The 12570-nt window shown below is 38.8% G+C and overlaps 1 protein-coding gene across 2 annotated transcripts in view; it reads right to left on the bottom strand.

Moving 5' to 3' along the window:
• Positions 1-5029: 5029 nt before the first annotated feature.
• FREM1 (FRAS1 related extracellular matrix 1) overlaps positions 5030-12570 on the bottom strand; it is a 71432-nt gene continuing 63891 nt past the window's right edge. Inside the window, exons 36-37 of one of the 2 annotated variants that reach the window (XM_030470342.1) lie at positions 6813-6898; positions 5030-5451 (exon numbers count right to left, since the gene is read on the bottom strand). In XM_030470342.1, the coding sequence (XP_030326202.1) occupies positions 5252-5451; positions 6813-6898 (286 nt within the window). In that variant the 3' untranslated portion in view covers positions 5030-5251. The remainder of the gene's footprint in view (positions 5452-6812; positions 6899-12570) is intronic. The other variant, XM_030470347.2, reaches the window with a different exon arrangement.

Raw genomic sequence — 12570 nt, 5'->3', positions numbered from 1 at the left:
TGGAGTTTATCCAGTCATTATGGACATAAACTGAGTAATTAGTTACACTACCAGTTGATGCCTAAAAATAATTCTTAGGCAGTGCTTGAATTACTTGCCTTCTGTTGAGCTAAATAGTCTCATCATAGCATGATTGATGATTAAATCATTAAAACAGATTTTATATATTACAGCCCAATTCAATATCCTATCATTTTCAAAACACATCCTATGTAGACAAACTGGTATCCAGATATATCTTTTACAGAACCCATATGAAGACCTCAGAACTAACGAATTGGCACTATGCAGTTTATTCTTCAATTATTGTACTTATCAAAGAAAGCCATCTGTGGTCTTTGTTTTACTGAGTTTTGGGGAAACAGATCACATACAGGGCTCATGGGAAAGTTATAATTACGAAACCAGAAAGCTTTGTATATGGTATGATATGAAAGAACAGACAATAAATCTGTTTAGTTTTGTACCTTCAACCTCAGATGATGTACATCATTCATTCTTCCCTTTGCTATTCAGTTTCAAGTCCTTTGTTGCATTGTTTCTTTCTTCACTTATAACTTCCTGTTCACATTTTCTGTCTCTTTTCTCTGTGCTGTAGTAACAGAACTGAGAACAGTCTTAAGTTTCAAACTGCTGCCAAAATGGAGATGGTCACACTTGAAAATGTTTAAATGTGTGTACAGCAGGGCTAGAATAAATGTCCTTTCTTGTGTACTGGCCCATGTTTTCATGGCTATTGGTACGTACACATGATGCGATGGATGGTTTTCTTTCTATTATAATTCTCAGGCTGGTATATTTTGGACAGGTGCCCATCTCCTGAGGTATCTCCTGAATGGTATTGGCACATACGTGCTGCCTCTTGAGAGTGTATCCAATTCCAAACCCAGCCCGAGGAGCTATGTTGGGTATGTGCTTGATTACTTCAGGTTGTTAAGCTGTGGGACAGTGAGCCAGGGGAGAAAGACTCTGGTAAAGAGACATTTCAGTCTTCAGGGAGACACATCTTTCTTAGATTGCCATGAATAATTTGAAAAGAGCAGTGGTGATTCACTGAAGAACTAGACACCACCAAGAAAATGTTTGTAATGTAATCCAAGGAAGAAGGTGGCAGCCAGGATTTCTTTTATTAAGTAAAATTATATTTAGACTTTCCTGAACATTTCATTTGTGTGAATAAAATGACATTCTTTTGCTTATTGTAGTTGTATGCAGTAGTTTAGATACCAGATTCCTATTCATTTGGACTACTTCTGACTAAACCATCCTATGAGTCTATGATTGCCTCAATGCTATAAAAATAAATGAAAAAACCCTACTGTGTTCTTGTATTCTGACCTTGTATGGCTTGTGTACTGCTGTAGATGATAGTAGCTAAGCAATGGAATTAGAGTAACAGAGTTCTCCATATTAAAAGCAGCATAGCCTTTTAAAGGGTAGTAAAAGAGAACTGACATCTGCATCTCTTCTGACTGTGGTTACTGAGGGAAAATTGCTTTTAATCACATCCTCCTTTAAATCAAGGATGATATTAAAATTCAATTTTATTTTTTGTCTTGTATATCTGCTTGCAGACCTGTAACTTTTGTTAAATTTACTTCTCAAAATAAACATAATTTTCTCTTTTAGAAATGTTTTGCTCATGGTATGAATGTCCTTATAGTATTAATTCAGGCACAGGGTCATGCAAAAGAAGAAACAGAATTCAGACACTGTGTAGAATAAACAGCAGGTATATTATGCTTGACTATAAATGCATTTCTATATGCCCAACACTATAGATTTTACCTCTAGAAAAAAAGCTTTTATGAGATTATGAAACTGAAGAAATACATATTTAGCAAAATGTGTTTCAGTTTTGTATTAATACACATAACAAAGTTAAACATAACAATATATATACTGTTCTGAGTACAAGAATTACAATAGCACCAGTCTTGTGATGAAAATAATGTAGAATCACAGTATTCACTGAATTATATGTATAATTTTATCAAAGTTATTTTTATAATCTGAGAATTGTGAATAAAGACTTGAAGTTTCAGTGTGTACGAAAGAGATCTGGAAAACTTTCCTGATTTTTTTTTTTTTTTTCCAGATTAAAAACTCAGTCTCAATGAAGTTATTAATAACAACATGAATATTTTAGACTATTCTGGTTTGGAAGAAGTGCTCCTGCGGCCAGTTGCCTATCCATTCTTTTTTCATAACCATTGTCTTTCAGTCAACTGCTTCTCTGTCAGATTTGTTTGAAATTTCTCAAGAGATTTAAAAGATAGATACTCGACAGAGAAAGTGGTTAAAAGTGATAGGCACACAAAGAGCTCATTTTGCCCATCCCTCTATAGAGATCTAGGCTAACTGCTGGGTTCTTTTCACTGAGCTGTTCTGTCTTGGTTTTCTTGCTCTTAAAAGATATATGGATAGCTCTGGTGAAATAAATCCTTTGTTTATCCAAAAAGTGTGGCATCCATAGGTGAATGCCAGATTTACATTGTTCTTACTTACAGCCTCCTGAAATTCTTCTGCTGATCGTCTGAACACTGATTTTCCTCTGAGTTTACTTGGAGTCTAAATCAAAAGTACTGAAGACTGAAAATACTCCCGATAACTTCTCAGGATTTTAGGCCCTTCCTTTACTAAACCTCTTAGAGACAACAACTTCCCAGGCAACAGAAAAACTGATTTATTTGTACTTTCCCTGATTTGAGTATGTCCTAGTCTTTGTACTCCAGTATCATAATAAAAGCTGTAAAAGTTTGTGAAAAAAACCTCCAAACTTTAGGGACAGAAAAATTTGAATTTATGAATAAATATTTGGAACAGTTTTTTGTATTGAGAAAAAAAAAAAAAAATCAGTAGCCTTTCAGGGCAGAAATATCCTTGTACTGCAATGTAAGAATTTTAGTTTCATTAGTGTATTGTATTAGATATAATAAAACCAGTAAGCATGTACAGTTTGTGCAACTGTCTATTGTGTACTAAAATCTTCATTCTCTTCAATTACTTTAAAGTAGTTCAAATGAAATACAGAAAAGGGAAATCCTCCCTTCTCACAATAGCAAACCTCTGAAATCAGTGTCGTCTCAGACTAGGCATGTGTCATTTATTAGTTACTGATCAAGTAATAGGCATCTTGGTCAAAATTCCCTCTCTGTTGATGTAATTCATTTATTGAATGATTAGGAGAGGTATTTAAATTATCTTGTCGGGCTTTGTCAAGATAGCACTTATAAACTCATCAGTATTTACAAAAAGAAGGCCCTAAAGAAATCGAAGTTTATGTTTGTGCCTAACCAAATTCTCTTAGTCAATTTTCCCTGGAATTCCAGACCACAACAGCAAGAGTGCTGTTTTACATCCCTTTTTTTTTTTTGGCAGTGAAGACTATCAGAAGTAAAAACTGGTCTAGAAGGGTACTCAGGGGTACTTGGTGTGGAGAATTCTTGAAACAATCTGTCTATCTATATTGATCTAGAAAACTCCTTAAGCAAAAGTGTTAGTGTCTAGCAAAGGTGTCTAGAAGCTTGGCATACAGATTACCAAGAGAAAAATAAATCTTGGAAATATTTTTGTCTGTATCTGTTGCTGCCGACAGTAAGGGTGAGGAGGTTCTGTCCACAGTATTTTTTTAATTTGCAATGCATTCATGCTTATCTGCAGCAGTCCTTTCACAAAGGTTCTCTCCTATATAAAAAGACTGTCCAGCTACTCACATGCATATTCATTTAACATGTCACAGGCAAGGAGGAAGGATAAATAACCTATGCGTGCCAAAGGCAAGGAAGAGGGGTAAATAATCCCTGACAGTGTCGCTCAGCCCAGAGAGGAAAGGTGATTATGCTGCATCTGTCCCTCACAAGACTGAGACATTGTGGTGAGGAACCCGAGAAGGAGGGTTTGCACCTCTGGTGTAAAGAGCGTACAGATGCAGTTGATCCAGAGGCTGGCCGAATAGACAAGCTCGTAGCGGGCAAAGGGAGAATCAGCTGCTGGCAGCAGGCAGGCAGATGGGAGGGGTGAGAGTTCGTGAGGTGCAGGGCAAATTCACCCTACTCAGTGCCATGCCAACTGTCACACACTCATTGTGGGCAGAGGGAGGGCTTGAGAGGAGATTTAATTATTTTTTTAGGAAGATTATGACTTGTTTCTTTTTCTAACTTTTAAGGTTGGCAGTGAGAAGGTCCTAAAGCAAGATTTTTGACAGGTCTGATATAAGTCTATTATAATGTTAGGAAGTGGTAACACTGCCACTGCATATATTTGAAGTAAGTTAAGTTATGAGCAGCTGTTTTTTTCCAATTACATTCTGATTTTTAAGCCTTTCTCAGAACTAAATCTGGATTTTTAATTATTATTTTGAAAACCCCAAATCCCTAATAAGGACTTAAATTAATGCTTCTCAAAAGCCATAGATGCTGTAGTACAAAATATATCTCACGATTACGCTGGTTTATACACTCATATAAATCCTATTGATGTTCATGTATCACTGAAGATAATATCCTAGGATTAAGCTTCAGTACTAATTTTTCTGTGTAAATAATCCTTGGATATAGCATTAGATTTAAAGAGGTCACATTATTTAATTACACTAAAAATTATAGCATCATCCTGCAACTCTAGAAAATGTTGAACAACTTTCATTAGGAATGTGAAACAATGTATGGCTGTGTGTGAGCAGATTTATGATTTGTAGCTGAACTTGGGAGGCAGAAAAAAAACCCCAAGATTTGGCTCCTGTTGGTACTCTGTCACTAAATCCTCGTGTTGGTATTTTTGTGAGACATTGTACTAGGGCAGCACCCAAGAAGCCCCAGTCTCCTGACATAACATCCCTCTCCTCATCACCCAAAAGGGCCTGTTTTCATCCAGCAGAGTCTGCTCTCTGGGTAAAAGCAGTCTTCCTCATTTGGAGAATAAACTGCATTTGGGTAAAACTGCATAATTTTCTGCAGATGAATTAAAGAAACAGCCAATTCACAACCTTAAGAACAAAACAAATCAACCAGTGTGCTACTTTCTTCTCTTAAAAAAAAAAAAAAAAAAAAAAAGTATTTTTACACAGAAATGTAATGAAAGCCTTGTTCCTTGGGTTAGAGTTCAATGCACCTGCACCACCGGTAGCATATCAAATGAACCCTGCTGATAATTAGGACAGTTTTCTGACTTCACACCCTCACATTTCTGAAGATAAATAAAACTGAAACAACATGAATGTCTGCATGCTTTCACAAGGATCCTCTGTTCTTTATAGCTTTCTTGAACATATATAGCTGTTCCGTTTGACCTTCCTGCAGTCAGTTGCTTGCCATTTTCCTCGCTTCTGCACCAATACACAATTTCTTCCTTTCTTTGGAGAGTGGTAGGAACCTCTTCTCCAGTTTATGTAGGTTACAGGTTCTCCTCCGTTCCACTCCCAATGTCCAGGATTGACTTGGTCATTCAAGCCTGTGTGAAATTGGTAAGAACAAATCAGTGATGTTTATCATCTCTGGAGCTGATGCCAACAGAAGCACGTTGTTCTATCTCTTTGTTAAAAAATGCATACAGTATTGTGCTGAGAAGAAAAAAAAAACCATCTGGAAGAATACTAGCAAAATATAGTTTAATATTTCAAAAGGCCATCTGAATCACAATTAGTGTCATCTGAATAAGGGAAAACACACTTTTCTGCATTATTTCCTATCTCTCTTTCCAGCTATTGCATGTCTGTCACCTCCCAAGTTTTCTTTTGATACTTAAGATGCCAAGCAGAATATTGTATTCAAGTCTGGGCAGCCTCAGATGCCTTCAAGATTCCTTCTGAAAAAATCCTGCAGATCGTTGTAGACCTTGTTTGCACTGTTGAAATTAACAGTTGTAAAATTAGGTTGTATTAGTTAATGCAACCAAAAACATGTCTTTTCTCTTAGCCTCTGAGTTACTAAGACCACCATGGGTGGCATATTTTCAGATGTGACCTGTCTTCTTAGCAATAAGAGACCAAGATCAGAAAATTGACACAATGATCTTGCGGTCTTTGTTCTTATCAGAGGAGCTTATTTCTCCCAGGTTAACAGAATCATGATACCATTAAACCTGATCACAAACTAGTTTTAAAAGTTAGTTTATTATAGCTAGTAAATCCATCTCATAAAATTACTAAGAGCTGAAAACTGCAGTTCACAATTGGAGAAAAAGAGTCTAAAATGTGGACAGTGTAGCAGAAACAAGGATTGGAAGAAAGCGGTAGCACTAGTCCATGAGCTAAGGCAGTCATTCACAGAAGAGGATCAGGAGGTACAGAGAAGGCCCATCTGAGTGCTTTCCATTTCTCATTAAATGAAAGGTGCACAATAAGAAATAGCTAAATCTAAAGTGATGTGATTAAGTCTTCTTCAGTTGATCATCTAACAAGATTTCTAATACAGGATGACACCATTAAATTAGCAGTAACATAAATAATTGATGTTAGAAAAAGAATAAAAGAAATAAAGGAACAGTCAAAAGAAAGGGAGATAAAAAGAGTAGGAGCTCCATCAGAACTTATTTTATCAGCTAGTATTAAAATGTGAAAGGTTTCAAGGCAAGGCAAAAACAACCATTCAAAAGGCAGTATGATAAACTCTTCTTTTTTATAAAGACTTGTAAAATTAGTCAGGTAAATTATGGCTTTCAGCTTATGCCTTGCTCTGAAATAGGAAAAGCAGCAGAAAGTGGAGAACAATACAGCATCTGAAAACTGGGTTGTAACTGCTGCGGCAGTTTCTGCTTTCCAGGGTGCAGGGGAGCTGTAATCCTCAGAAGGGACAGTCAGCTGAGGTACTTGCCTATCCAAAAGGGCTTCCTCCCACTGAAGTCCCACAGCCACTGCATATTTTGTTCATTAGCCACGCTTGCTAGACTCCCAAGGTATCTAGGTTCAAGAAGAGAGCACGGAGTAATTACTATTCAACAGTGACAGACAGCTCCCATCCACTTAGCAACAAGGGATACTGATTCTAGAATAAAGCATATGAATAACATTTTACAGGAAAACCATCAGTTACTGGCATGAAAGAATAATTACATGAAGATAAAGTCTAAAAATTCTGGATTTCTTGGAGAGGAACCTAAGTTCTGGTCTGATTTTCTAACAGAAAAGTTAAATCACCTAGGCAATTCAAAGAAGTGTATACAGGGAACATGTACCTCATACTCACAAGCTGTGTTCTAAACCAGTGACACAATCATTCATACATTCTTTTATTTAAAATAATAATCTGCCCACACTAAAACCCAAGCCACTGAAAGATACAGCTTCATCCATTTGGTAGTAGAGCAGACTATGTCTTTATAAAATTGCATTCTGACAAAATTAAAGCTTCAAGTAACAGTTAAAATCTTGGTCATGTTTCAAAACCAAACTAAATGCATGTAATTTAGGGGTCTGACTTAGAGTGATAGTGTGGTTCTGAGAAGTAATGTTGTTGGCAATGACTACACATTCAGTTCAGCTTGGAGCACCACTGCATATTATCCGGACTATTTCAGAATGAAGCCAGTTCATAAGGTCTGCTCTGTGTTCATAATTAAAGTATGCCAACCCCAAAGGAGGACTTGCAAATCCTTGCCACTGTGAAGTTTCCATCTAGTACCAAACATGCAAGCCCGGGGAGACTGCTCTTAAGCCATTTAGAGATCAGGCTAAATCCTGAAGCATTAAGAGACAAATCGCATTCTTCACATTTGACAGGAACAGTGAGCCATCAGTGGCTCCACTTTCTTATTGATCCATCTTTTTGCCTGCCTTCATGTAATGTCACCATTTACCTGTCACACCCCACCTACTGTTGCCTTCCCTCCAATGCTGAGCCTCTGTCATTTCTCTTGTCCCATATTTCTGACTGCCACTCAGTCTAACAGTGATGCCATCCCCTCCAGCTTCCCAGAACATCCTGGGTGATGCTTGATAGGGCCCAAGCAACCAACACTGCTCATCAAAACATGTTTTGAGAGAGTAAAAAACTTTTCTAACAGCCGAATAAGTCAATGGCATTATGAGGATTTTGCTAATTTCATGGCTGTTGGCAGATAACAAAGACAGAAGATCAGTATTTCTCCAAAGGAGGCAAAGTCTGTCTTCTTTAAGAGGTGGGGCAACAACCAGACCTCAAGAGTGGCATGGCAAACTTGAATCTACTACGGAAACCATGATCGTATCTTGGGGTGCAAGCCCACCACAAAGTCTGCTGCCCAATTAGAGACCCGTAGCTGGAGCTCCATTCCTGTTTGCTGCCTTGTATCATTTCTAGCAGTACTGCTCCCACGGATGCCATAGAGCACTACACAAGATATGGAAGCAGGCGAATTTTACATCAGAAGGAACTCAAATTAGTAGCCCACAATATTCCGCACAGTCCATACTGCACAAAATCTGGACCATTCCTTGCACTGGGCACACAGGGGCACAGTGTGGACCAAATTACAAATTTGTTGTAATGCTGATGGAATGCTCCTGCTGCAAAGGCCTCCTCCATTATCCCTGGAGTCAACCAAGCAGCAGGGGATTCCCCTGTGCTCTGCTTTGCACAGCAGGTCTGCCAAGGCCTGCGGGACAGCTGAGGGTTTGCCCTCACAGCCTGTGTAATCACAGCTGCCCTAGACTAAGCACTGCACAGTAATGTGTGTACCATCCTGGGGCCCCTAAGTTCAGGACCTGCAGAGAACAAAGTGTAAAGGATCTCGCTGACATCTTTGTACGCTCTTCTCAGGTAGAGGTGTGGCAGATGGCCTCGGAGACACTGATCATGATTTTACAGCTTGTCCCAGCACAAAGTGGTTAGCAGCTGTCTGGCATGGGTCGGGATTGTGCACCCACTTATGGTAACAGGCTCCCAGAACTTCACCCAGGGAAGCTCCCAGCAAAGGTTTTGACTGTTCTGGGAGAGTAAAAAGCTCACGGTAAAGCTTTATGCAGGAAAGCAGGCTCAGTTAATCCGGGGTGTCTTCCTGGGATAACTGAGTCAATGGCAGGATGCCATTCCCCCTCACAGTGACTATGGTTGGCCACTGACCAAACTTGGGGCTGAGAAGAGATTTGGGCAGCAGCCTCTGTGGTGTCACTCCTAGATGAGCAAGAACAAAAATAGGGCATTTATCTGGCTTCTACTTAAGGACAATCAAAGCCCTGGAACTAAGTAATTTACTTTAAATAAGCATAGCTTACTTCCTGTGGTTTCAATTGTTTTAGAAAATGTAAAACCAAAAAGCATCAATGTGTATCAGTAACTGCTGTATTATTTATGACGTACAGGGGTGGTCTAAGCAATAGCAGTCTCACACTTTTACTTCAAGCCAAGAACCAGGGAGAGACTTCTGCACTGTGAAAGCACTGCAATAATTATAACGTTATCTAATCTTTTCTCCGTAGGAGTGCTTCCTAAATGCAGCCTGAAAAACACACATGACTAAAGAGAGAACAACCACTACAATTGTTACACCTAGCCAAGGGTTTTGGCGTATTGTAAGGAAATGAGAACAGTCCTGAAGGAACATACCACTTAGGATAATATTACTAACTGTACCTCTAGGCAGAGTGCCAGACAAAGGAAATGACAAGATAATGTTAATTATGGAGTTATGTTAATCTAACACTTCCTAATTTAAATTACTCTAGAGAAGGGGTCATAATGCCATCTTGAAAAAAAAAACCAAACACATCAAACCACACACATCACCGATTTCTGTGCTAAATTAGTTCATTTGAAATTATTCCTGTGTGCTTTGAAATGTTTGCTATCAACATTTAGCATCCATCATCTTAAAACAGTTGTCCAATTAAGAAATATTTTGGGTAGCCATTGACCTTGAAGTATTATATGCAAAACACTTAGCACAAAGACTTTGCTGATTTTACATCAAATTATCCAAGGACAATATTAATTGGATATTATTATCCAATAATAATATTAAAAGAGCTTTGAACCATTCTAATAAATTTAACATCAGCAAAAGCACATTTGACTAGATATGAAGACCTTTGCAGCACAGAAGGACATTTAATTTGACCTGCTGTAGGAAATCCATATCCTGTACTGATGGTGAAGGCAGCAGGGAGTGACTGGGAGGCTCTGCTTATCCCAGGCTACTGTTTGATCACCTAGGGAGTAATCCTGGTACCTTGCAATAGGTGTCTAATGTTGCTTACAACACTTTGTGGCATTCAGGTGAGTCTGTCAGACATGACACAGAGCTTACAGGAGCGCTGTACTTCCAGAGTGGCAGTTGAAAGTCAGACAAGATACACTGGGCCTTTAAATGCCTCTAGGTATCCAAATCCCCGTGCCGGAATCACTAGCAATAACACAAGTTAAACCAGTCACTTACAGAACTAGCACAGCATTAGGACGGGAGGGCAGTATGGTCCATCCTGCTTTGCACTAGTCAGTGCTGATTTATCATGAAGGATCTAACCTATTATTTTAGATGTGGTTCAGCCTGTGATTCCCGAGGACCAAAGCCACATGCTGCTAATATATAAACACTAAACAAAATAACAGCCCCTGCCTTATAAAGCTGGCTGTAAAGGATCTGAAATCTGACCATATTTAAGTTCTAATTCAATGTTCAGCTTCAGGAAGATGAAGGTATAACCTGACTAACAAAGCAAAAGACAGAACTGTGGGCTTTCTCCATCCAGTGGAGAGCCCCTTCCATGGCATCAGTGAAACCATCTCACATGAGAGTGAGCCCTGCTGTGCTGACCCTCAGGGAGGACATGTTCCTGTGGGAAAAACAAGAACTGTAACATAAATCACAAAACTGCTGCTAAATCAGGCCACTGTGGGATCACTCAGCCATAATATCCCCCAGATGCTTCTCTACATGTTGCCAAGGGCCAATTCATGCATATAAACAAAGCTAGAGAAATGAGTTCTTAAACCACCTTTCTCTCTGATGTCTCGGAGAAGGGTTAGAAATTGTGCAAGGTTTTCACAGCAGTTAGCTGAGATATTTTCCACGCACATTATCACTGTGGTGTACAGCAACTTGCATCAAGACAAGCACATTTTTGTGTCTGCTTCTATCCCTGCCTATGGAAACTGAAGAAAAGATTGGTATGCCACCTGCAACAAATGAATGTAATGTATGTCAAAGCTCATTAGAAACCCAAACAGGTTTCCATATGCCCATGTACGTATAGTTATGTCCAGACAATTGCTGCTGAGATAAATCGATATCATTGCTTTTATGCTATAGAATCATAGAATACCAGGTTGGAAAGGACCTGAAGAATCATCTGCTCCAACCTTTCTTGGCAAAAGCATGGTCTAGACAAGATGGCCCAGCACCCTGCCCAGCCAAATCTTAAAAGTGTCCAACGCTGGGGATTCCACCACTCCCCTGGGGAGATTACTCCAACGGCTGATTGTTATTGTGAAAATTTTTCCTCTTGTATCCAACTGGAATCTCCCCAGGAATAACTTGTACCCATTACTTCTCATCTTTTCCATGTTAGTCCTTGTAAAATGGGAGTCTCCATCTATTTTGTAGCCACCCTTTAGATATTGGAACATGGTGATAAGGTCTCCCTGAGCCTTTTTTTCTCTAAGCCGAACAAACCCAGTTGTCTCAGCATTTCCTCACATGGCAGGCTTCGCAGTCCTGTGATCATCTTTGTGGCCCTTCTCTGGACCCTCTTCAGTCTGCCCACATCTCTTCTGTATAGCTTGGTCTCAAGTCTATCATCTCAGTATAACAGTGTTTTCTCTAAGAGGTTAGGAAAGTGGTTAGTTTGAGACTTACTGAAATAACTTTAACAATGCTTGTGTTTTTTTCCTGTTCTGTATAATAGAAAAAGTCTAGCAAGAAAATTGAAAAGAAGTCGAAAATAGTAGTAATAAAAATTGTTCTTATTTTTCAGTGAAATGGAATGATTTACTGAATGTCGGTTCTAATATTTTCATTTAATGTCTAATGTTTATTTGATCTATTAAAAAAACCTGAGGATTGACATCTATGCTGATTTTATTTCCTTGTTGGAAATACCAGCTATTTAAATGTCAACAGTAGAAGTATTAATAACAGAAGTACCTCAATTGGTGGTGGTGGTGGTGATTGCCAGGGAGGAGCTGGGCAAAAGCACAAAATAAAATTTATAGAGTTATCTTCTAGTATCACTTTCAGTGTGTGCCTGGGGTTGCACTTTTGTAAATCGGTTCCAGATGGAGGCCAGGATTACTCCATTTACTAGGATAAAGCTTCCTTATTTTGTGGTAGTCTGACATTAATTGAACCATCACACCCCTAGGATTCATGTGCTTGTGGATTCAGTGATATGCCTTGACTTTCTGTGTAGGTGTTTAACACTGTCATTGATTTACCGTTATGCAGTTTAACATCTACATTGCACCCTATAGCCTTCAGCAAGAAGTTACTGCCTATAAATATTATGGGTCACCAGGAGCACACTCTTTTAGGAAAAGGGGAACATCTCTCAGCAGAGCGACATATGTTCCTAAGGGATCAATTGAATGTTGAAGTCTCCAGGAAAAAAAATATTAGAACATTCATAGCTTACAGATTTGCTTGGGTAAGTAACAAAAT

The sequence above is a fragment of the Strigops habroptila genome, chromosome Z, assembly GCF_004027225.2.
Source record: "Strigops habroptila isolate Jane chromosome Z, bStrHab1.2.pri, whole genome shotgun sequence".
Taxonomy (NCBI): Eukaryota; Metazoa; Chordata; class Aves; order Psittaciformes; family Psittacidae; genus Strigops; species Strigops habroptila.
Note: the sequence above shows the minus strand (reverse complement) of the source record. Positions and strands in the feature narration are given on the sequence as shown.